The 22267-nt window shown below is 42.4% G+C and overlaps 1 protein-coding gene, 1 non-coding gene and 1 pseudogene across 2 annotated transcripts; all 3 read right to left on the bottom strand.

Moving 5' to 3' along the window:
• Nucleotides 1–879: 879 nt before the first annotated feature.
• On the bottom strand, nt 880–2066 carry CCL21 (C-C motif chemokine ligand 21). Its single transcript, XM_043870513.1, has 4 exons — nt 1906–2066; nt 1671–1791; nt 1394–1576; nt 880–1314 (listed from the first exon to the last, which is right to left on the bottom strand). Exons 1-4 carry the CDS (start codon nt 1976–1978, stop codon nt 1290–1292), a joined length of 402 nt encoding a protein of 133 aa, XP_043726448.1. The 5' UTR covers nt 1979–2066; the 3' UTR covers nt 880–1289.
• Nucleotides 2067–4435: 2369 nt separating this feature from the next.
• LOC122710042 lies at nt 4436–7396 on the bottom strand (annotated as a pseudogene).
• Nucleotides 7397–18549: 11153 nt separating this feature from the next.
• LOC122673115 lies at nt 18550–18655 on the bottom strand. The gene has a single exon (XR_006334603.1). It is a non-coding gene; the product is annotated as a small nucleolar RNA U13 (small nucleolar RNA).
• Nucleotides 18656–22267: the final 3612 nt, after the last annotated feature.

The following is a 22267-nucleotide window of genomic DNA, read 5'->3' as shown; positions in this document are numbered from 1 at the left end:
TCCCCTCCTTTCTCACTTGTCCTGGCCCCATCTAATTGTCTCTCTCCCCTCCCTCACCTAAGGGTGAAGTGGGGAATTGGAGGGTCTCTGCTCTGGGAAGGGAGAGGTATAGGAGAGCCAGGCTGGAGTCTTCTTGGAGAAGAGATTAATTTCCATCTGATTTCTGGGGTTCCAAATACCTATCACTGGAGACTCATTCCATGGCCTCAAGAGGTTAAAGTGGCTAAAGTACCCTGGAGCCCAGCTAGGGAAGAAAGGAGAAAAGAAGGGGTGAGGAGGATGCATTCCTAGCTGGAAGGAAGCTGAGGGAGGACTAGAGAGCCCAGATAGGAACAGAGAGCACACAGCCCCATCGGGCAAGGAGGAGAGACCAGGTACCCCCCTTCACTGGTCAGGGTGGAAGGGAATCCTAGGGAGGAGATGGGAACTCTGCGTAGGGCAGGTTCCAGTAGAACTTGTGTTTGCCTGTGTTACAGGCGGGCTCAGGCTCCCACCTCCCTCCAGTATGCCAAAAGGCAAGAGTGGACAGCCTCTGGGGAAGCTGAGTGAGAGTGCGGGGCGGAAGAAGTGAGTGATCTCTTCAGGGTCTCAGAGACATGCAGAACCAGTGAGGATGTGTGCCCTGGAGCCACCATCTCTTCATGGGCAGGGATTTCCCCTAGATCCGGAGCAGCCCAGCTCCCACCCTGCCAGTCAGCTTCTCTTTTACTGCCTGCAGATCTGGGCACCTGAGAAGCAAGGAAAGTCTTGGGGTGGGCGAGAACATAGAACTTTTCCAGCCTGAGCTCTTGATCGGGACCCTAGAGTGTGTGACCCCCCACACCCCCACCCCGTGGTGACAATGGCTTCTCTGCGGATACAAACACACAGGAACAGAAACACGGGAAGAAGGCCAGAATGGCTGTTTATTTAGTTGGGTATAAGTCATATTTACAAAGAAAAGAGAGCTGGGTGGTGTGTAGTGTGGAGCAGGGCCAGGTCCAGGACCCTGGGTGGCCTTTCCTCAGAGGGGACAGTCCTGCTGCCGCCTCTCACACTTCCTAGGGGACATGCCCTTCTCTGCCTCTCTAGGCCTGGCCTGATGTGGGCAGTGCAGCCATGCAGGATAGGGTGGGAATACAGAAGGGGTGATTGAAACTGGAGAAGGGGTGAGGCAAGGCCAGCATGAAGTGGCTGCTCTGGGGCCCCCAAGTCCTCCCTCGCTCCTAGCTTCTCTTGTCCCTTTGGTTGGGGCTCCAAGCCCTGGTGAGACTGGTGGGGACCTCCTGGGCTCCGGGCTGGTCACTGGGCTATGGCCCTTTTGAGGTCTCAGTCCTGGGAGGGCAGAAGAGGGGTTTGAGGGCATGATCGAGGCTCTCATTCACCTCCCTCCCCCTGTCCTTAGCTCCCTTACCTCTTACAGCCTTTGGAACCCTTCCCCTTCTTGCCAGACTTGGTGGCCCCTTTGTTCTTCTTACAGTCCTGGGCTGGTTTCCGTGGGGCTGATGGCTTGTCCAGGCGCCGCATCAGTTTCTGCACCCAGGCCTCTTTAGGGTCTGCACATAGCTCTGGCTGAGAGCGTTTCCGAGGCGAGAACCTAGGGTTTGGGGATTAGCAAGCCTGTCCTAGTCTTGCCCATCATGCCCTCCCACTCAGCTGCCAGCCTGCACCCACCCCTTGTACCTACTTACAGGATAGCTGGCATGGCGCAACCCAGGCTTATGTTCTGCTTCCGGTAGCCGCGGACAATGTTGGCGGGAATCTCCTTTCGGCTGTACGTGAGGCAACAGTCCTGCGCCCCTCCATCACTGCCTGTGGGTGGGGTTCGCAGGGAGTGAGAGGCTGCTTGCAGACTCCTACCCAGGCCTCTCTAGCTCTTCCCCACCCACCCCGCCTTCCTCCCCTCCCCAGGCAACTCCTTGATACCTTGGACCTGGAGGATGCAGAAGGCCAGGACCAGGACAAGGATGCTCAGGACCAGTGACTGAGCCATGGCCATGGCAGAGCTCAGGCGAGGTGGACAGTTTCAGCCTGGGGGTCCGTGTGCGGGCTACGACTGGTGTGCTGCCTATTTATGCAGGCTGACACTTTCGCTTCCCCCATCCCTAGGCACTCAGTCCAGGCAAGAGTAGGAATCTCCCTCCTTCCTTCCTGAAAGACACCCAGATCCTGTCCTGGCACCCAGCCTCACTAGTATGCGGAAATGAAAACTTCACACAGCTAGTCAGTCCCCCAAGCCGACCCTGTCTCCTGCTCAATAAAAGTTGAATCTGAAAGGCCGCCTTCTATTCCCAGCCCCTGTCTTGATGGAGGCCTTGCCACCTCTCCTCTGAAACACTGTGATTGCCTCTTGAGTTCGCTCCAGGCTCCATGTTCTGCCATTCCTTCAAGCAGACCCAGGACTGTTACTAAAATACAAATCTGATTAATGAATTGTAAGAGTTATGTGTACATTCTGGATAATACCCCTTATCAAATATATGATTTGCAAATATTTCCTTCCATTCTGTGGGTTGTTTTTTCACTCTCTTAATATCTTGATAGTGTCGTTTGATGCACAAAAATTTTAAATTCAGTTTATCTCATTTTTCTTCTGTTGTCTGTATTTTTGGTATCATATTTAAGAAACCATTGCCAAATCTAAGCCCTTGAAGGTTTCCCCTTAGGTTTCCCCCCCCAGCATTATTGAGGTATAATTGACAAAATTGTGTATGTTTAAAGTGTACAATGTGATGAGTTGATATATGTATATATTGTGAAATAATTACCGCAAGTTAATTAATACCTCCATCACTTCATGTAATTATACCTTTTTGTTTTTTGTAGTGAGACAGTTTGAGGCCTACTTTCTTAGCAAATTTCAAGTATACAGTACAATATAAATGAAAGTTGCTCAGTTGTATCTGATTTTTTGCAACCTCATGGACTGTAGCCTGCCAGTCTCTGTCCATGGAATTCTCTGGGCAAGAATACTGGAGTGGGTAGCTATTCCCTTCTCCAGGGGATCTTCCCAACCCAGGGGCTGAACCCAGGTCTCCCGCATTGCAGGTGGATTCTTCACCTTCTGAGCCACCAGGGAAGCCCATGGTACAGTATTGTTAACTATAATCACCATGTTATACATTTGATCCTCAGAACTTACTCATTTTATAACTGAAAGTTTGTACCCATTAAAACATCTCTCCATTTTTCCCCACCCCCAGCCCCTGACAACCACCATTCTACTTTCTTCTTTGTATTTGACTTTTTTGTTGATTCCCCATATAAGTGGCACCATACAGTATTTGTGTTTCTCTGACTTATTTCACTTAGCATAATCCCCTCCAGGTTCCTTCTTTTTCTTATGGCAGGTTTCCCTCTTGTTGTGTCCAACTCTTTGCGACCCCATGGACTGCAGCATGCTAGGCTCCTCTGTCCTCCACTATCTCCTGGAGTTTGCTCAAATTCATGTCTGTTGAGTCAGTGATGCTATTTAACCATCTCATTGTCTGTTGCCTCCTTCTTCTTTTGACTTCAGTCTTTCCCAGCATCAGGGTCTTTTCCAATGAGTCAGTTCTTCGAATCAGGTGGCCAAAGTATTGGAACTTCAGCTTTAGCAGCAGTCCTTCTAATGAATATTCAGGGTTGATTTCCTTTAGGATTGACTGGTCTCCTTGCAGTCCAAGGGACGCTTGTCTTCTCCAGCACCACAATTTGAAAGCATCTGTTCTTCGTCACTCAGCCTTTTATGTGGGGCTGAATAATATTCTGTTGTGTATATATAACCTTATATATAATCACAAGCTTGTTTTCTACTTAGGCTGTTTCCCTAACAGACATTTAGGCTGTTTCCATATCTTGACTGTTGTGAGTAATTATGCACAGAAAATGGGAGTGCAGGTATCACTTAGAGGTAGTGATTTCATTTCCTTTGCATTTCCTATGATTCCTTTCATTTTTTATGCCCAGAAGTGGGATAGCTGGATCACATGGTAGTTCTATTTTTATTTTTTTGAGGAACTTCCATACTATTTTCTATTATGGCTATACCAGTATACTTTCTCACCAGCAATACAGAAGTGTTCTCATTTTTCTACACCCTTTGGAACATTTGTTATCTGTTATCTTTTTTATAACAGTCCTCCTAACAGGTGTGATGTGATATCTCTTTCTGGTTTTGATTTGCATTTCCCTGATGATTAGTGATATATTGAACATATTTTCCTATATCGATTGGCTATTTGTGTATCTTCTTTGGAAAAATATGTTTTCAGGTTCTTTTCCCAGTTTATAGTCAGATTTTTTTGTTTGTTTGTTTTGCTATTGAGTTTTAGGAGTTCCTTATATATATTTCAGGTATTAACCTTTCATCAGATATATGGTTTGTAAATATTTTTTTCCTATTTCCTGTGTCCCTACACTGCCCTTTGTTTTTGTTGATTTTTTTCTTTTGCTGCACAGAATCTTGCTTATTTATTTATTTTAAACAAGAGCCAAGTTTTAAATTTGTCCACTTCTTGCATTTGAAGTACTTCTTGATGACATCCTTGGCCTGAAAATCTTTGCCATAGTCCTTAACCACTACACAGTTGCAACCAACCACTTTCAGGGTTTTCCCTTTCCATCAATTTTACAGAGGCCTACCCACTTCCCTAGTTTCTTTTTTTTTTTAATTGGAGTATAGTTGATTTACAATGTTGTTAGTCTCAGATGTATAGCAAAGTGAATCAGTTACACATATACATATATCCACTCTTTTTTAAAAGAGTCTTTTCCTGTATAGGCCATTAAGAATGTTGGGTAGACTTCCTTGTGCTATACAGGAGATTCCTAATGATCTGTCTCATATATACAGTGTGTGTATGTCCACCCCAGTCTTCCCGTTCATCTCTTCCCCACTTATCCCCTGGTAACTGTGTTTGCTTTCTACACCTCTGACTCTACTTCTGTTTTGTAAATAGGTTCATTTGTACCCTTTTAAAAACTGTTTATTTATTCAACTGTGCTGGGCATTTGAGATCTTTAGCTGTGGCACATGAGATCTTCAGTCTTCATTGCGACATGCAAATTAGGTGACTTTCAAAGATTTGGCTGTGGCCTGTGGGATCTTTTAGTTGTGGCGTGCAAACTCTTAGTTGCAGCCCTGGGGATCTAGTTCCCTGACCAGGGATCAGACTTGGGCCCCTGCTTTGGGAGTGTGGTCTTAGCTAGTTGGCCACCAGGAAAGCCCCTGTACCCTTTTAAACATTTCTACATATAAGCAATATCATATGATTATTTGTCTTTTTCTGTCTGACTTACTTCACTCAGTATGACAATCTCGAGGTCTATCCATGTTGCTACACATGGCGTTACTTTGTTCTTTTTAATTACTGAGTCATATTCCATTGTCTATATGTACCATATTTTCTTTATCCATTCCTCTGGTGATGGACATTTAGATTACTTCCAAGTCCTGGCTATTGTAAATAGTGCTGCAATGAACAATGGGGTGCATGTATCTTTTCAAATTATGATCTTCTCCTTGTATATGCCTAGGAATGGGGTTGCTGTGACATATGCTAATTCTAGTTTTAGTTTTTTTTTTTTTAAGAAACTTCCATATTGTTCTCCATAGTGTCAGTACCAATTTACTTTCCCACCAACAGTGTACACCCTCTTCAGCATTTATTGTTATAGACTTTTTGATGATGGCCTTTCTGACATATGTGGGTTGATACCTCACTGTAGTTTTGATGTGCATTTCTCTAATAATTAGTGATGTTGAGCATCTTTTCATGTGCTGTTTAGCCATCCATATGTCTTCTTTGCATAAATGTCTATTTAGATCTTCTACCCATTTTTCAATTGGGTTTTTTATTTTAAATACTGAGCTGCATGAGCTATTTGTATATTTTGAAGATTAATACCTTGTCAATTGCTTCCTTTGCAATTATTTTCTCTCATTCTGAGGGTTGTCTTTTTGTTTTGTTTGTGGTTTCCTTTGCTGTACAAAGCTTTTAAGTTTAATTAGATCCTGTTTGTTTATTTTTGCTTTTATTTCCATTACTCTAGGAGGTGGATCATAAAATATCTTATTGTGATTTATGTCAAAGAGTAGTCTTCCTACATTTTCTTCCAACAGCCTTATAGTGTCGGTCTTACATTTAGGTTTTTAATCCATTTTTAGTTTATTTTTGTGTATTGTGTTAGGGAATGTTCTAATTTCATTCATTTACATGTTGCTGTCCAGTTTTCCCAGGACACTAATTGAAGAGACTGTCTTTTTTCCATTGTATATATTCTTGCCTCCTTTGTCATAGATTAGGTGACCATAGGTAGGTTTATCTCTGGACTGTCTGTACTATTCCACTGATCTATATTTCTGTTTTTATGTCAGTACCATATTGTTTTGTAGTATGGTCTAAAGTCAGGAAGCCTGACTCCACCAGCTCCATTTTTCTTTCTCAAGATTACTTTGGCTATTTGGGGTCTTTTGTATTTCCATACAAGTCGTAAAGTTTTTTTGTTCTAATTCTATAGATGCATTAAATCTGTAGATTGCTTTGGGTAGTATAGTCATTTTCAAAATATTTATTCTTTCAATCCAAGAACATGGTATATCTCCCCATCTGTGTCATCTTTGATTTCTTTCATCAGTATCTTATAGTTTTCTGAGGTCTTTGGCCTCCTCAGCTAAGTTTATTCCTAGGTATTTTATTCCTTTTGTTGTGATGGTCAATGGGGTTGTTAATTTCTCTTTCTGATCTTTAATTGTTAGTGTGTAGGAATGAAAGAGATTTCTGTATTAATTTTGTATCCTGCAACTTTACCAGATTCATTGATGAGCTCTAATAGTTTTCTGGTAGCATCTTTAGAATTTTCTATGTACAGTATCATGTCCTCTGCAAACAGTGACAGTTTTACTTCTTCATTTCCAGTTTAGGTTCCTTTTATTTCTTTTTCTTCTCTGATTGCCATGGCTAGGGCTTCCACAACTATGTTGAATAATAGTGGTTAGAGTGGACATTATTGTCTTGTTCTTGATCTTAGAGGAAATGCTTTCAGCTTTTCATCACTGAGAATGATGTTTGCTGTGGGTTTCTTTATATGGACTTTATTATGTTGAGGTAGGTTCCGGTTCCCTCTATGTCCACTTTATGGGGAGTTTTTTTTTGTTGCCATAAATGGGTATTGAATATTGTCAAAACCTTTTTATGCATCTATTTCCCTAGTTTCTTATTGTCATCAATCTTTATTAGGGCCTCAACGAACTTGACATATGTAGGTTCATCACAGTTGGATGCAAGCACTCAAAGATGGGCATGGAATTGGTCTAATGCTTTGCCACTTTGCAAAATCCATGTGCTAGGCCATTGTGATGAGTGGTTTTCAGCGCTTCTTGCAAAACAATATTAATGTCTATTACCCCTCCAGCACCAGTGCCTTCCTTGGCCATGATGGTGGGTAATGGGTGGAGCTGAATCTTGAATGTACCTCAGGCTCCATCTCTGAGCTACTCAGAGATGGCAGGAAAAGAGCGTCCAGAAGTTTTTTAGTTTGATGTACTCCCACTTTGTTTATTTTTTAAAGTATTTATTTGTTTATTGGCTATGCTGGGTCGTCACTGCTGTGTGCAAGCTTTCTCTAGTTGCAGCAAGCAGGGGCCACTCTCCATTGTGGTGCTCAGGCTTCTCATTGTGGTGGTTTCTCTTGTTATGGAACATGGGCTCTAGGTGCTCAGACTTCAGTAGTTGTGGCACTTGGGCCCTAGAGGACTCAGGCTTCAGTAGCTGTGGCATGCAGGCTCAGTAGTTGCAGCTTGTGGTCATCAGAGTGCGGGCTCATGGAGTTGTGGTACATGGACTTATTTGTTACATGGCATGTGGAATCTTCCTGGAGTATGGATTGAACCCATATACCCTGCATTGGCAGGGGGATCCTCAACCACTGAACCACCAGGGAAGTCCCCACTTGTTTATTTTTTGCTTTGTTTTCATATATACAAAAATATCACTGCCAAGACCAATGCAGAGGAGATTTTCTTCTGCGTTTTCTTCTAGGAGTTTTATGGGTTTAGGTCTTACATTTAAATCTTTAATTAGAATTAATTTCTGTGGGTGGTGTAACACAGGGGTCCAGTATCATTCTTGTACATGTGGCTATCCAGTTTTTTCAACACCATTTATTGAAAAGACTATCCTTTCCCCATTTTGTGTTCTTGGTTCCCTTTCAAAGATTGGTTGACTGTATATGTGTAGGTATATTTCTGGACTCTATATTCTATTGCATTGGTCTATGTTTCTGTTTTCATGCCTGTACTATACTGTTTTGATTACTATAGCCTAGTAATATAGTTTGAAAGCAAGAAGCATGATGGCTCCAGCTTTGTTTTTCTTCCTCAAAAATTATTCTATTTGGGGTCTTTTGTGGCTCTATGTGCATTTTAGGATTTTTTTATATTTCTGTGAAAAATGCAATTGGAATTGTGATAGGGATTGCATTGAATTTGTAGATCACTTTGGGTGGTTATGGACATTTTAGCAATATTAACATGTCAATCCAAGAATACAGGGTATCTTTCCACTTGTGTCTTCTCCAATTTCTTTCATCAGTGTCATAGTTTTCAGTGTATAGGTCTTTCACTTCCTTGGTTAAATTTGTTCCTAGGTATTTTATTGTTTTTGATGCTATTGTAAGTGGGATTGTTTCTTAATTTTTTTCCAGATACTGCTGTTAGTATATAGAAACACAACTGATTTTTTTATGTTGATTTTGTATTTTGCAACTTTACTGAATTTGTTTACTAGTTCTAAGAGGTTTTTGGTGGAGTCTTTGGGGTTTTATATACATACATAAATTTTCTTGCCTAATTGGTCTCCATAAGACTTCCAATACTAAGCTGAATAGAAGTGGTGATAATAACAAAACACCTGTCTTTTGTTCCTAATGTTACAGGAAAAGTTTTCAACTTTTCACATTTGAGTATTATGTTAGCTGAAGGCTTGTCATATATGGCTTTTATTATGTTGAGGTACATTCCTTCTATACCCACTTTATTGAGAGTCTTGTTTAAAAATCATTAATGGGTGTTGAATCTTGTCAAATGTTTTTTCTGTGTCTATTGAGTTGATTGTATGATTTTTATTCTTAAATTTGTTAATGTGGTGTATCATACTGATTGATTTGTGGATGTTGAACCATCCTTGTATCTCTGAAATAAATCCCACTTGATAGTGATGTATGACCCTTCTAATCTGCTATTGAATTTGGTTCTAGCATTTTGTTGAGAATTTTAAAATCTCTGTTCATCAGGGATATTGACCTGTACTTTTATTTTCTTGTAGTGGCTTCATCTGGCTTTGCTATCAGGGTAGTGCTGGCCTCATAAAATGAGTTAGGGAATGTTCCCTCCTCTTCAATTTTTTTTTGGAAGAGTTTGTGAAGGATAATGCTAATTCTTTAAATATTTGGTAGAAAAAATATTTGGTCGTATTCATTAATGAAGCCATCTGGTGCTGGGTTTTCCTTTGTTGGGATATTTTCATTATTGATTGAATCTCCTTACTTGTTATAGATCTATTTAGATTTTCTATTTATTCTTGAGTCAGTTTTGATAGTTTATATGTTTCTGGAATTTATCCATTTCATGTAGGTTACCCAATTCATTGATGTACAATTGTTCATAGTATCCTCTAATAACATTTTTTATGTTTATAAAATTGATAGTAATGCCCCCAGTTTCATTTCTGATTTTAATAATTTGAATTATTTTGAAAACTTCAATTATTTAAAAATTCTTTCTTTTTTCCTTAGTCTAACCTCAAATGTGTCAATTTTGTTGATCTTTTCAAAGAACCACCTTTTGGTTTTGTTGATTTTTCTCTATTTTTTTTATTCTCTATTTCATTTGTTTCTGCTTTACTATTAGTTCCTTCTTTCTGATATTTTGGGTTTTGTTTTACTGACTTCTAGTTTCTTAAAGTGAATAGTTAGGTTATTGATTTGAAGTGTTTTTAAATATAGGCATTCATAGATATAAATTTCCCTCTTAGCATTGCTTTCATTGACTCTCAAAAGTTTTAGTTTCTTATGTTTTTCTTTTTGTTTGTCTCAAAGTATTTTCTAAGTTGCCTTGTGATTTCTTCTTTGACTCATTATTTGAGAGTATTGTTCAGTTTCCACATATATGTGAATTTTCCACTTTTCCTTTTGTTACAGACTTTGTTACTGTGATCAGAAAAGATACTCTGAATGATTTCAGTCTTAACATTTTGTTAAGATTTGTTTTATGGCCTATCATATGGTTTATCCTGGAGAATGTTCCATGTGAACTTCAGAAGAAATTGTATTCTCCTGTTTTTGGTGTGTATAAATGTTAGGTCTAATTTATTTATAGTATTGTTCAAATTCTCTGTTTCCTTATTGATCTCCTGTATAGTTATCCATTATTAAAAGTGAGGTATTAAATTCTACAGCAATTATTGTAGAACTGTCAACTCTCCCCTACAATTCTGTTAGTTTTTTGCTTTATATGTTATGTGGCTTGGCTGTTAGTTGTTTATAACTGCTATATCTTTCTGTATCAAACATTTTATCAAAATACAGTCTTTTTAAATTTCTTATAACTTCTTTTTTTTTACAAAAGTCTGTTTTGTCTGACAGTAATAGAGCCACTGTAGCTCTCTTTTGGTCACTGGTTGCAGGGGGTATTTTTCCATCCTTTTACTTTATTTATTAAAATATTTATTATTTATTTGGCTGTGCTGGGTCTTAGTTGCAACATGTTCAATTTCATTGTGGCATGCAGGATCTTTAGTTGTGGCATGTGGAGTCTTTTTCTTTTTAGTTACCACATATGAACTCTTAGTTGCAGCATGTGGGATCTAGTTCCCTGATCAAGGATCAAACCCAGGTCCCCTACACTGGGAGACCAGGGTCTTAGCCACTGGACCACCAGGGGAATCCATCCTTTTACTTTAAAGCTCTGTATTTGCATCTCAAGTTAGTCTCTTATAGATAGCATATAGATGGATCATGCTTTTATTTTATTTTTGCTTTTATTTTTTCAATCCATTCTGATAATCTCTGCCTTTTATTTATTTACTTACATTCATTTATACATTTTATTTATTTTTGGCTGTGCTGGGTCTTCATTACTGCGTGCAGCTTTCTCTAGTTGTGGAGAGTGGGGTCTACTGTCTGTTTATGGTGCTAGGGCTTCTCATTGCCATGGTTTCTCTTGCTGCAGAGCACAGGCACACATGCCTGTGTAGTTGTAGGGCACATGTGCCTCAGTAGTTGTAGTGAGTGAGTTAAGTAGTTGCGACTCACAAGCTCTAGAGTGTGGGCTCATTAGTTGTGCCACATGGCATGTCAGATCTTTCCGGACCAGGGGCTGAACCAGTGTCTCTTGCATTGCAAGAAAAATTCTTAACCACTGGACCACCAGGGAAGCCCCACATTTTATTTATTTATTTTTATTGATGTATTTTTTTTAGTGGTGTATTACACTGCTGTGTCCGTTTCTGCTATACTGCGAATCAGTCATATGTATACATTTATCCCCTCTGTTTTTGGATCTTTTTCCTGTTTGGGTCAACCATTTAGAGCACTGAGTGGAGTCCCCTGTGCTATACAATAGATTCCCATTAGTTAGCTATTTTATACAAAGTAGTGTATATATGTCAACCCCAATCTCCCAGTTCATCCCATCTCCCCTTTCCCCCTTGGTATATGTTTGTTCTCTATGTCTGTGTCTCTAGTTCTGCTTTGCAAATAAGATCATCTATACCATTTTTGTAGATTCCACATATATGTATTAATGTACAATATTTGCCTTTCTCTTTCTTATTTTACTCTATATGACAGTCTCTAGGTCTATGCATGTTGCTGCAAATTACACAATTTCATTCCTTTTGATGACTAATATCCCACTGTATATATGTACCATATCTTCTTTATCCATTCCTTGGTTGATGAACATTTAGGTTACTTTCATGTCTGAGCTGTTTTAAGTAGTGCTGCAGTGAATATTGGAGTGCGTGAATCTTTTTCTTTCCTTGACTCTGTCAGGTCTTAGTTGTGACATGTGGGATCTAGTTTGCTGACCAGGGATTGAACCTTGGCCCTCTGCCTTGGGAGCGTGTAGTCTTAGCCACTGGACCATCAGGGAAGTCCCTGCTTGTATCTTTTTGAATTATGATTTTCTCTGGGCCCCAAAGTGGAATTCTGAGTCATATGGTAGTTCTATTTTTAGTTTTTTAGGGCTTTCCATGTGGCACTAGTGGTAAAGAATCTGCCTCCCTAAGAGACACAGCTTCAATCCCTGAGTTGGGAAGATGCCTTAGAAAAGGGCATGACAACCCACTCCACTATTTTTGTCCAGAGAGAGGAGAGAGCATATAATATCTATATACTATCTGCAATCTCCATAGACAGAGGAGCCTGGCAGGCTATGGTCCATAGTGTCACAAAGAGTCGGACATGACCAAAGAGACTGAGCGTGCAAGCACACATGCTGTTCTCCATAGTGTCTGTATCAATTTACATTCCCCCAGCAGTATAAGAGGGTACCCTTTTTTCCACACCTTCTCTAACATTTATTGTTTATAGATTTGTTTTTTTGATAATGGCCATTCTGACCAGTGTGAGGTGATACCTCATTGTAGTTTTGATAACCTCTGCCTTTTAATTTGGAGAAGGCAATGGCAATGGACTCCGGTACTCTGGCCTGGAGAATCCCATGGAAGGAGGAGCCTGGTAGGCTGCAGTCCATGGGGTCGCTGACAGTTGGACACAACTGAGCAACTTCACTTTCACTTTTCACTTTCATGCACTGGAGAAGGAAATGGCAACCCACTCCAGTGTTCTTGCCTGGAGTATCCCAGGGATGGGGGAGCCTGGTGGGTTGCCGTTTATGGGGTCACACAGAGTCGGACATGACTGAAGTGATTTAGCAGCAGCAGCAGCCTTTTAATTAGAGAGTTGAACTCATTTTTTTTTCACTTTTTTTCCAGTTTTATTGAGATATAATTGACATATAGTACAGTATAAATTTAAGGTATACAGCATAAATATTTGACATATATATCATGAAATGATTATCACAAATCATCTCATATAGGTACAAAATAAAAGTTTTTCTTTGTGATGAGAGCTCTTAGGTTTACTGTCTTAACAACTTCATATACAACATATAGTAATGTTATTTGTATTAATTATATTGTATATCACATCCCTAGTACTTGTAACTGGATGTTTGTACCTTTTGACTCCCTTCAATCCAGTCCTCCTTGCCCTACCCCACACCTCAGTTCTGTTCAGTTCAGTTCAGTCTCTCAGTCGTGTCTGACTCTTTGAGACCCCATGAGTCACAGCACGCCAGGTCTCCCTGTCCATCACCAACTCCTGGAGTTTACCCAAACTCATGTCCATTGAGTCGGTGATGCCATCCAGCCATCTCATCCTCTGTCGTCCCTTTCTCCTCCTGCCCTCAATCCCTCCCAGCATCAGGGTTTTTTCCAATGAGTCAACTCATTGCATGAGGTGGCCAAAGTATTGGAGTTTCAGCTTCAGCATCAGTCTTTCCAATGAACACCCAGGACTGATCTCCTTTAGGATGGACTGGTTGAATCTCCTTGCAGTCCAAGGGACTCTCAAGAGTCTTCTCCAACACCACAGTTCAAAAATATCAATTCTTTGGTGCTCAGCTTTCTTTATAATCCAACTCTCACATCCATACAAGACCACTGGAAAAACCGTAGCCTTGACTAGACGGACCTTTGCTGGCAAAGTAATGTCGCTGCTTTTTAATATGCTATCTAGGTTGGTCATAACTTTCCTTCCAAGGAGTAAGCATCTTTTAATTTCATGGCTGCAATCACCATCTGCAGTGATTTTGGAACCCCAAAAAATAAAGTCTGACACTGCTTCCACTGTTTCCCCATCTATTGCCCATGAGGTGATGGGACCAGATGCCATGATCTTAGTTTTCTGAATGTTGAGCTTTAAGCCAACTTTTTGACTCTCCTCATTCACTTTCATCAAGAGACTTTTTAGTTCCTCTTCACTTTCTGCCATAAGGGTGGTGTCATCTGTATATCTGAGGTTGTTGATATTTCTCCCGGCAATCTGGATTCCAGCTTGTGCTTCTTCCAGCCCAGTGTTTCTCATGATGTACTCTGCATATAAGTTAAATAAGCAGGGTGACAATATACAGCCTTGACGTACTCCTTTTCCTATTTGGAACCAGTCTATTGTTCCATGTCCAGTTCTAACTGTTGCTTCCTGACCTGCAGGTAACTACAAATCCAGTCTCTTTTTCTATAAATTTGTTTTTGAAGTATAATTGACCTGCAACACTGTTAGTTCCTGGTGTAGGAACTATTTCTGTACAGTTCAAAATGATCACCATAATAAGTTTAGTTAGCTTCTGTCACCATATAAAATGTTACATACTTATTGACTATATTGACTCTGTACATTTCATACTCATGACTCATGTAGTTAGCTTGGAGTTTATAATTAACATCTTAAGCTTATAATAATCTAGTTTGAATACTACCTGCTTTGTTTCAGTAGTGCAAACAAATAGTACTCTGCTCCTGTACATCTTCGTTCTATCTCCTTTATATTATTATTGTCACATATTATATCCCTATATATTGTGTACCCATTAACATAGATTTATAATTATTATTTTATGACTTTTAAATCACATAGAAAAAAGAGAAGTTATAAACCAAGGATATAATATACTATCACTTATATTTGCCTATGTTGTTAACGGCTGTAGCTGTCCATTTTGACTTTTCCAAAATTTTTTGCCAAGTGCAGTCTTTGATGTGTGTGGTCCCTGAAATTTCTGTTCTCTAATCTCTGTGGTCAGCCAATGTCATGACAAAGATTTATCTCTCCCTCTCTCACAGAAGAGTTAAGTCCCCTTAAATATTCTGATATATGCTACTGTGGAAGCTGCTGCAGCTCAAGAGGGCTGAAACCAAGGCAGGCAATTACACCTATCTCTCAGGGAACCCCCAGACCAACCAAAATATAAAACCCCAAGTTTTGGAGGACAGGATTCTCTGCCACCAACCAGCCACTACAGGAATGTGGGCTGCCATCCCCTAGCATTGACTAGTAGCTAGTTCATGTATGATCTCTTCTGAAAGATCCACATCCTTGGCCTTTATCAAGCACTCCTCTCAATGTTATGTGTCCAGCTAGGTTCCAGAGTTCTGATATAGGGGATTCCAATTGCTTTTTTCAGCCCAGTGGTTGTTTCAGTGGAGGGACTAACCCTAGAGTTTTCTACTCTGACATTTTGCATGCTGTCATTCTTATAGTTGAATTTCTAACATTTAAAATCTTGAATCCATTTGGAATTTATGTTGGGATATAGTGTGTGAGGATTATTAGGGCATAATTTAGAATTTGTGTTTAAAACCAGTGTAGAATCTCGAGTTGTGATCACCAGGTTAGGACTAGAATATTCATCTGGTTCCCAGGGTGCTAAACCCAGCATGCCCCTCACCCCCAGGCTTACCCCAGCTTTATGGAAATAGAGGACCACAGGGAGGACAGGACTGGGAGGGGTGCAGTCAGGACAGTGTGGGCCAGGCACAAGGCAGTGACAGAAAGATTGTGCCTGCAGTAGGGGTGGTGCTATCGGGAAAGGATGGGATGCGGAGGGGATGGGATCAGAGATGGAGATATTGTTGGGATGGGGGCCCCAGAAGAGAGGGGCTGGAATCTGAGTAAATTAGAAGAGAGATACTTGGGATCTTGGGTCGGAGGTTTTACAACAGGCTGAGATCTTAAGCAGGGCAGGGAGTGTCCCAGCTGGCAAGAAGCTGGCATTCCTGGAACAGGACTGGGCAAAAACAAGGAGATAAGATTTCTTGGGTTTTTTATCTGGTCTTATGGCAAATCCTGGCATGAGAAAGCTTCTAATTCCCATCTCTAAAATCTTCCCTTCCACAGCTGCCCTACCTTTTGTGGAAGTGTCTAAGTAAATAGTGAACTGCCCATCTCTAAAGAGTTCCCAGAGAGGTGGAATAGCATGGTCCTGGGGGGGACATGGAGCTGATACCAGAGGCATATCATGTTAGATTGTTTACACTGTTTCCAAACTTGTCTGCACTTTGAAATCATGTGAAGAGCTTAATAAATATACAGAATTAGAGGCACCACCCCAGACCATCTTAAACAGAATCTCAGAACAGAGCCAAAGGATCTGTATTTTTATCAAGCTGTCCAAGCACTTTCAAGAATTTGGTAGGGTGGGGCTGGGAGAGTAAATAGTGAACTCATCCCAAACTCCAGATGGGCACAGAGCCACGGAAAGGGAACAAAGGTGGTCTGGGGGAAGAGGAAGCTGAGGTGATATACCCCTAATCTTCCTGAGGGAGGACCTTCTGCCCTGGCACAGCTTGTGGAAAGAGGGAGAACATGAATGGGAAGAGATGGGGACTGTGCAGTCTCCTCTCCTAACATCCCAGGTTCCCTGTCTCTCCCAGGACATCCTGCCCCATTCCCCTTGTTTATGCCATCATGGGGCCTCTTGTTTGTTAGATGGTGTCCGCAGCCTGCTTGGGTCCCATCCTCAATTGTCTTTCCCTTAATTTGGGAAACTTCCGAGGATCTGCTGTAAGTCCCTACCTCTCAACTTGTGCCTGTAGGGGTAGACCAGCCTCAGGGAGATGCTCCATACTGGAGGTACTGGGACTTCCTTACTTGCTACTGTGGCTCAGAATCTAAGTTAGGGGCTCTAAAGGAAGGGAAGGAAAGAGTGGGGATTTTGCCGGAGGGATTAATAGATACCTGGCTGGACCTAAAGCCAGGTTGGGAAAGAACTGCTCTCAGAGCAGGAAAGTGAGAGAAAATTGCTGCCATACCCTGGGAGGCAGATGTCTGACTGGATGGGTGGAGGTGGGAGCCTGGAAGGAAGTGGGGCCCAGGTACAGATGCGGTCCCCAGGAACGGGCCTGCGGTGGTGAGAGGAGTCGTTATCCTTATCCTTCTCTGGGGTCTCAGGTCTGTACCCAGCCATTCCTGGGCCCTCAGATGCTGGCCTGGGCTCATCTCACAGTCTCACCCAAACCCTAAGCTTGGTGTAGGAGTCTGGAACTTGCAGACCTGAAGCAACCCCTCTCTTGGTCCTGCAGCCAGCCTGGGTGTAGACATTAAGGAAGGGGACACAGAGACTCGAATGGCTGCACATATGAGATGTGAGTAGCCACCTAAGTGTTCCAGTTTGTTGGGTGAAGATTTGGGCTTGGTGAGCTCTTGAGGGAGCCTAGGTGGTATTGGACAGTCTCTGAGGTGGCTGAGGTACAGAGGTGTGTTACACCAGAGGTCCTGTCCTGAGGGTGAGGGAGAGGGAGGTGCATGTGACTCCCTTCAGCTTTACTTGCTGATGAGCACAGAGTGAACACACTCTGTCACCAGATCGAGACCCTGGAGGAGAGGGAGGAGATGTGCTCTCCACCCCTACTCGCCCCAGTGTCGGCAGGCTGCCACCTCTTTAAGACAGGCACCTGGGCCAGGCTCTGGGGTAGCGGTAGCGGTCTTAGGTGCGGGTGGTGCAGGAGTCTGGAAACCCCCACGTTGGGAAGAGCCCGCATTCCCTTCAGCCCCAGGCCTGTCCATTCCTGCCTGATGGGGGTTCCAGGACAACAGATGCTCCCAGCTTGGCAGGCAGGAGCCGGGAGGGGTATGGCAGGAATTTTAGCTCAGAAGCCAAGCTAGTCCCGGAACAGGGCTTGGGGTGAGCTGGGCCCCTGAGGGCTCATACACCTAACAAAGGTCAAAGGACCTGGGTGCACTGGTGCTCCTGGGCTCCCAGCTGATCACTGAGGCCTCCAGGGACAGGCTGCCCTGATGACTGTGCAGATGTTACTGAGGGAGCTATGGGGTCCCTGGACTGCAGATGACCCTTTCCTTCATCAGCGTGTGATGTTCGTGTGCTCAGTGTAGTTGCAGACATTACCCTATGTGTGGCTGCCTAGGGCCAGGGTTAGAATTCAGACTACGCTTGGAATATGACATAATGGTTACAGATTGGAAGTAGGTAGTGGTCAGCGTAGGACTGGAATAATGGTGATGGTAAAGTAGGATTTGGAATTGCGTTTATGGTTACTATTGATAGAGCTAGTGCATCTTGGATTAGGATTGTGTTAGGGTTGGGGTAGGGTACTGTTTGAGTTTAAAATTGGGATCAAATGGGACAAAGAGATAAGTTTTGTGTTGGGGGTGAGTTTTAAGCTTCTAAGATGGTCTGAAGAGGGACTTAAGCTTATGTATATTGTGTGATATTGATTTGGTTTAGATGAGAGGTTTTGGATGTTTTCTGGCCCTCTGCCTTTGAGAGTTATAAATGGTTATAAAATGAGAGTTATAAAATTGTTATAAATGGTTATAAAATGAGAGTTATAAAATGATTCCTGAAGCTGCAATCAGACTGGAGGGTAGTAGGGATCTATCTCCTGGGGAGAGGGAATATCTCAGTTTTCTCTCCTAAACTTACCTGATCATGTAAACATTTTTGGGGTAATACTCACCAGCATTACCTTTCTTTTTTTTTTTTTTTTTTTTTTTTTTTTTTTTTCACGTCAGACAGGTAATGTGCCGATGTCGTAACAAGGTTTGTGAGGGAGGCACATGTCACGCAGCAGCGTGAACACCCAATCATCATACTCATGAACTACAAAAGGATCCTACCTTTCTAAGGTATAGTGTTCTGAGGGTCCCGCTTGAAAGACTGTGGTTTTAGATTGTTTGTGATTGGGGTTAGAATTGAGGTTAGGGTTAAGGTTAGGGGCATGGACTACAGTTACTGTTAAAAGTTTAGGGCAGTGTCATGTGGTCACATCCTGAGTCAAGGGCTTTTTCCTGAGGAATCAGGAATGGGTTCTTCACAGTTCCCTGAGGCAGGTTTTGACAGATAGGTCTGGCTGGTAGACTCTTCCTTTAGATTCTGTTTCTGCTGCATCAGAGACTGAGTGAGGGTCAGGGCCCTGCCGCAAACTGGGGACACTTCTTGGAGTTGGAGGGGGTGTGTAGTAAGTGAAGGATGGGACTACTGAAGAGGACAGGGGACTCACTTGCTGACTGTGTTATTTTTTTTTTAAAGCACACAGCCAAGTTATTAAGGGCAGGGGTATGCACGTAGATGCAAGACTGTCTTTATTAAAGGACAGGCAATGGGACAGAAATTCCAAATTGGAGTTTAGAGGTGGATGAACAGGCCTGGGCTGAGGTGGCCTAAGAGGTTTTATGGAGAAAGACTTTGCAGGCTGGATTTGGAATGCATTTGTGTTTGTGGATTTGGAATGCATTTGTGTTTGTGGCTTGCAGGATGGGGGCTGTGTCTGTTCCATGTGTGTGGTGCCAGAGTCTGTGGAGCATGTCTGACGCTGGGTGTCCATGAGTCTCTGGAGGTGTGTTTTCTGAACATGTCTCTGGCTACTCCAAGTTAGTTTCTGAGTGGCGTCACTGAAATTATGTCCTCTTGTGTCTGTAACTGTGTGTCTTTGACTACATGTGAGACTCTGCTCTGGCCTCTCACTTTCCCTGCCCCTCTCCTCTGATGCACCCCAGCTGCCTGCGCTGTTTACCACAAGAGATGGTTTCCTTTCCCTTCCCGCTGTCTGGATTCCCATGTGTCCGGCTGCCTGCCCAGAGCCCTGCCCCTGGGGCCTCAGTGTGGGGCTTGACCTTGGGAATGATACACTCTGGAAAGCCCCCAATATGCTCTCTGCCTGGCTGTGGACCCAGAGATGTTCCAGTGGAGGAGGGGGACAGGGTGGGAAAGGGGGGTGGTTGGCAGCAGGCACCCCTCCTTCTGGAAACAGAGATCGCCTTCTGGCCCCTTCTCAGACCTCCTCTCTGCTCTCTCTGCTCCCATCAGAGTGAGAATGTAGGGTCCTGGCCCCACTGTGCCTATGCCTGGGAAGGGACAGTCCTCTCCAAGCCCCGTTAGGCACAGGTCCTCTGCCCACCCCCCCCGCCCCCGCACCTTGCGTGCCTGCACTGTTCTCACTCCTCATGTCCCCGCCTGCACGCTGGGCTGTCCTCCCTGCTTTCCTCTCCCTGCAGTGGACTCTGTGCTTCCTTCTCCGACAGCCCAGGCCTCTGCCCTGAAGCAGGTGGAGCAACAGGCTTGGCTGACTGGGGAAGAGCAGAGACTCAGCTCCCATCGCATGGCACAGGAAGCAGCATCTCCAGTGGAGTTTATTCCTGTGCCCACCCTGTGTTTGTTGAGGTGGTACAGAAATGAAGCAGCGAGGGTCCCCGTTTGCTGAGACTCTGTGTTTTATAGGAGAAGTGATTCTGTGGAGAAGCCATCCCCCTCACTGCAGGAAGTCAGTTGCCTGAAATCCTCTCTCTAGAATTTTTTAAAAAAATATAAATTTATTTGTTTAAATTAGAGGCTAATTACTTTACAATATTGTAGTGGTTTTGCCATACATTGACATGAAATCTGCCACGGGTGTACATGTGTTTCCCATCCTGAACCCCCCTCCCACCTCCCTCCCCATCCCATCCCTCTGGGTCATCCCAGTGCACCAGCCCCGAGCACCCTGTCTCATGCATTGAACCTGGACTGGCGATTCATTTCACATATGATAATATACATGTTTCAATGCCATTCTCCTAAAGCATTCCACCCTTGCCCTCTCCCACAGAGTCCAAAAGACTATTCTATACATCTGTGGCTCTTTGGCTGTCTCGCATATAGGGTTATTGTTACCATCTTTCTAAATGCCACATATATGCATTAGTATACTGTATTGGTGTTTTTCTTTCTGGCTTACTTCACTCTGTATAATAGGCTCCAGTTTCATCCACCTCATTAGAACTGATTCAAATGTATTCTTTTCAATGGCTGAGTAATATTCCATTGTGTATATGTACTAGAGCTTTCTTATCCATTCGTCTGCTGATGGGCATCTAGGTTGCTTCCATGTCCTGGCTATTATAAACAGTGCTGCGATGAACATTGTGGTACATGTGTCTCTTTCAATTCTGGTTTCCTCAGTGTGTATGCCCAGCAGTGGGATTGCTGGGTCATATGGCAGTTCTATTTCCAGTTTGTTAAGAAATCTCCACACTGTTCTCCACAGTGGCTGTACTAGTTTGCATTCCCACCAACAGTATAAGAGGGTTCCCTTTTCTCCACACCCTCTCCAGGATTTATTGCTTGTAGACTTTTTGATAGCAGCCATTCTGACTGGTGTGAAATGGTACCGCATTGTAGTTTTGATTTGCATTTCTCTGATAATGAGTGATGCTGAGCATCTTTTCATGTTTGTTAGCCATCTGTTTGTCTTCTTTGGAGAAATGCCTGTTTTGTTCTTTGGCCCATTTTTTGATTGGGTCATTTATTTTTCTGGAATTGAGCTGCAGGAGTTGCTTGTATATTTTTCAGGTTAATTCTTTGTCAGTTGCTTCATTTGCTATTATTTTCTCCCATTTGGAAGGCTGTCTTTTCACCTTGCTTATAGTTTCCTTTGTTGTGCAAAAGCTTTTACATTTAATTACGTCCCATTTATTTATTGTTGCTTTTATTTCCAATACTCTGGGAGATGGGTCATAGAGGATCCTGCTGTGACTTATGTTGGAGAGTGTTTTGCCTATGTTCTCTTCTAGGAGTTTTATATTTTCTGGTCTTACATTTAGATCTTTAATCCATTTTGAGTTTATTTTTGTATATGGTGTTAGAAAGTGTTCTAGTTTCATTCTTTTACAAGTGGTTGACCAGTTTTCCCAGCACCACTTGTTAAAGAAGTTGTCTTTTCTGCCTTGTATATCCTTGCCTCCTTTGTCAAAGATAAGGTGTCCATAGGTGCGTGGATTTATCTCTGGGCTTTCTATTTTGTTCCATTGATCTATATTTCTGTCTTTGTGCCAGTACCATACTGTCTTGATGACTGTAGCTTTGTAGTAGAGCCTGAAGTCAGGCAGGTTGATTCCTCCAGTTCCATTCTTCTTTCTCAAGATTGCTTTGGCTATTTGAGATTTTTTTGTATTTCCATACAAACTGTGAAATTATTTGTTCTAGTTCTGTGAAAAATACCACTGGTAGCTTGATAGGGATTGCATTGAATCTATAGATTGCTTTGGATAGTATACTCATGAGTATACTCATGATTCTTCCAATACATGAACATGGTATATTTCTCCATCTATTTGTGTCCTCTTTGATTTCTTTCATCAGTGTTTTATAGTTTTCTATATATAGGTCTTTTGTTTCTTTAGGTAGATATAATCCTAAGTATTTTATTCTTTTCTTTGCAATGGTGAATGGGCTTGTTTCCTTGATTTC

The sequence above is a fragment of the Cervus elaphus genome, chromosome 16, assembly GCF_910594005.1.
Source record: "Cervus elaphus chromosome 16, mCerEla1.1, whole genome shotgun sequence".
NCBI lineage: Eukaryota > Metazoa > Chordata > Mammalia > Artiodactyla > Cervidae > Cervus > Cervus elaphus.
The sequence above is the reverse complement of the archived record's forward strand: the minus strand, read 5'-3'. Positions and strand labels throughout refer to the sequence as shown.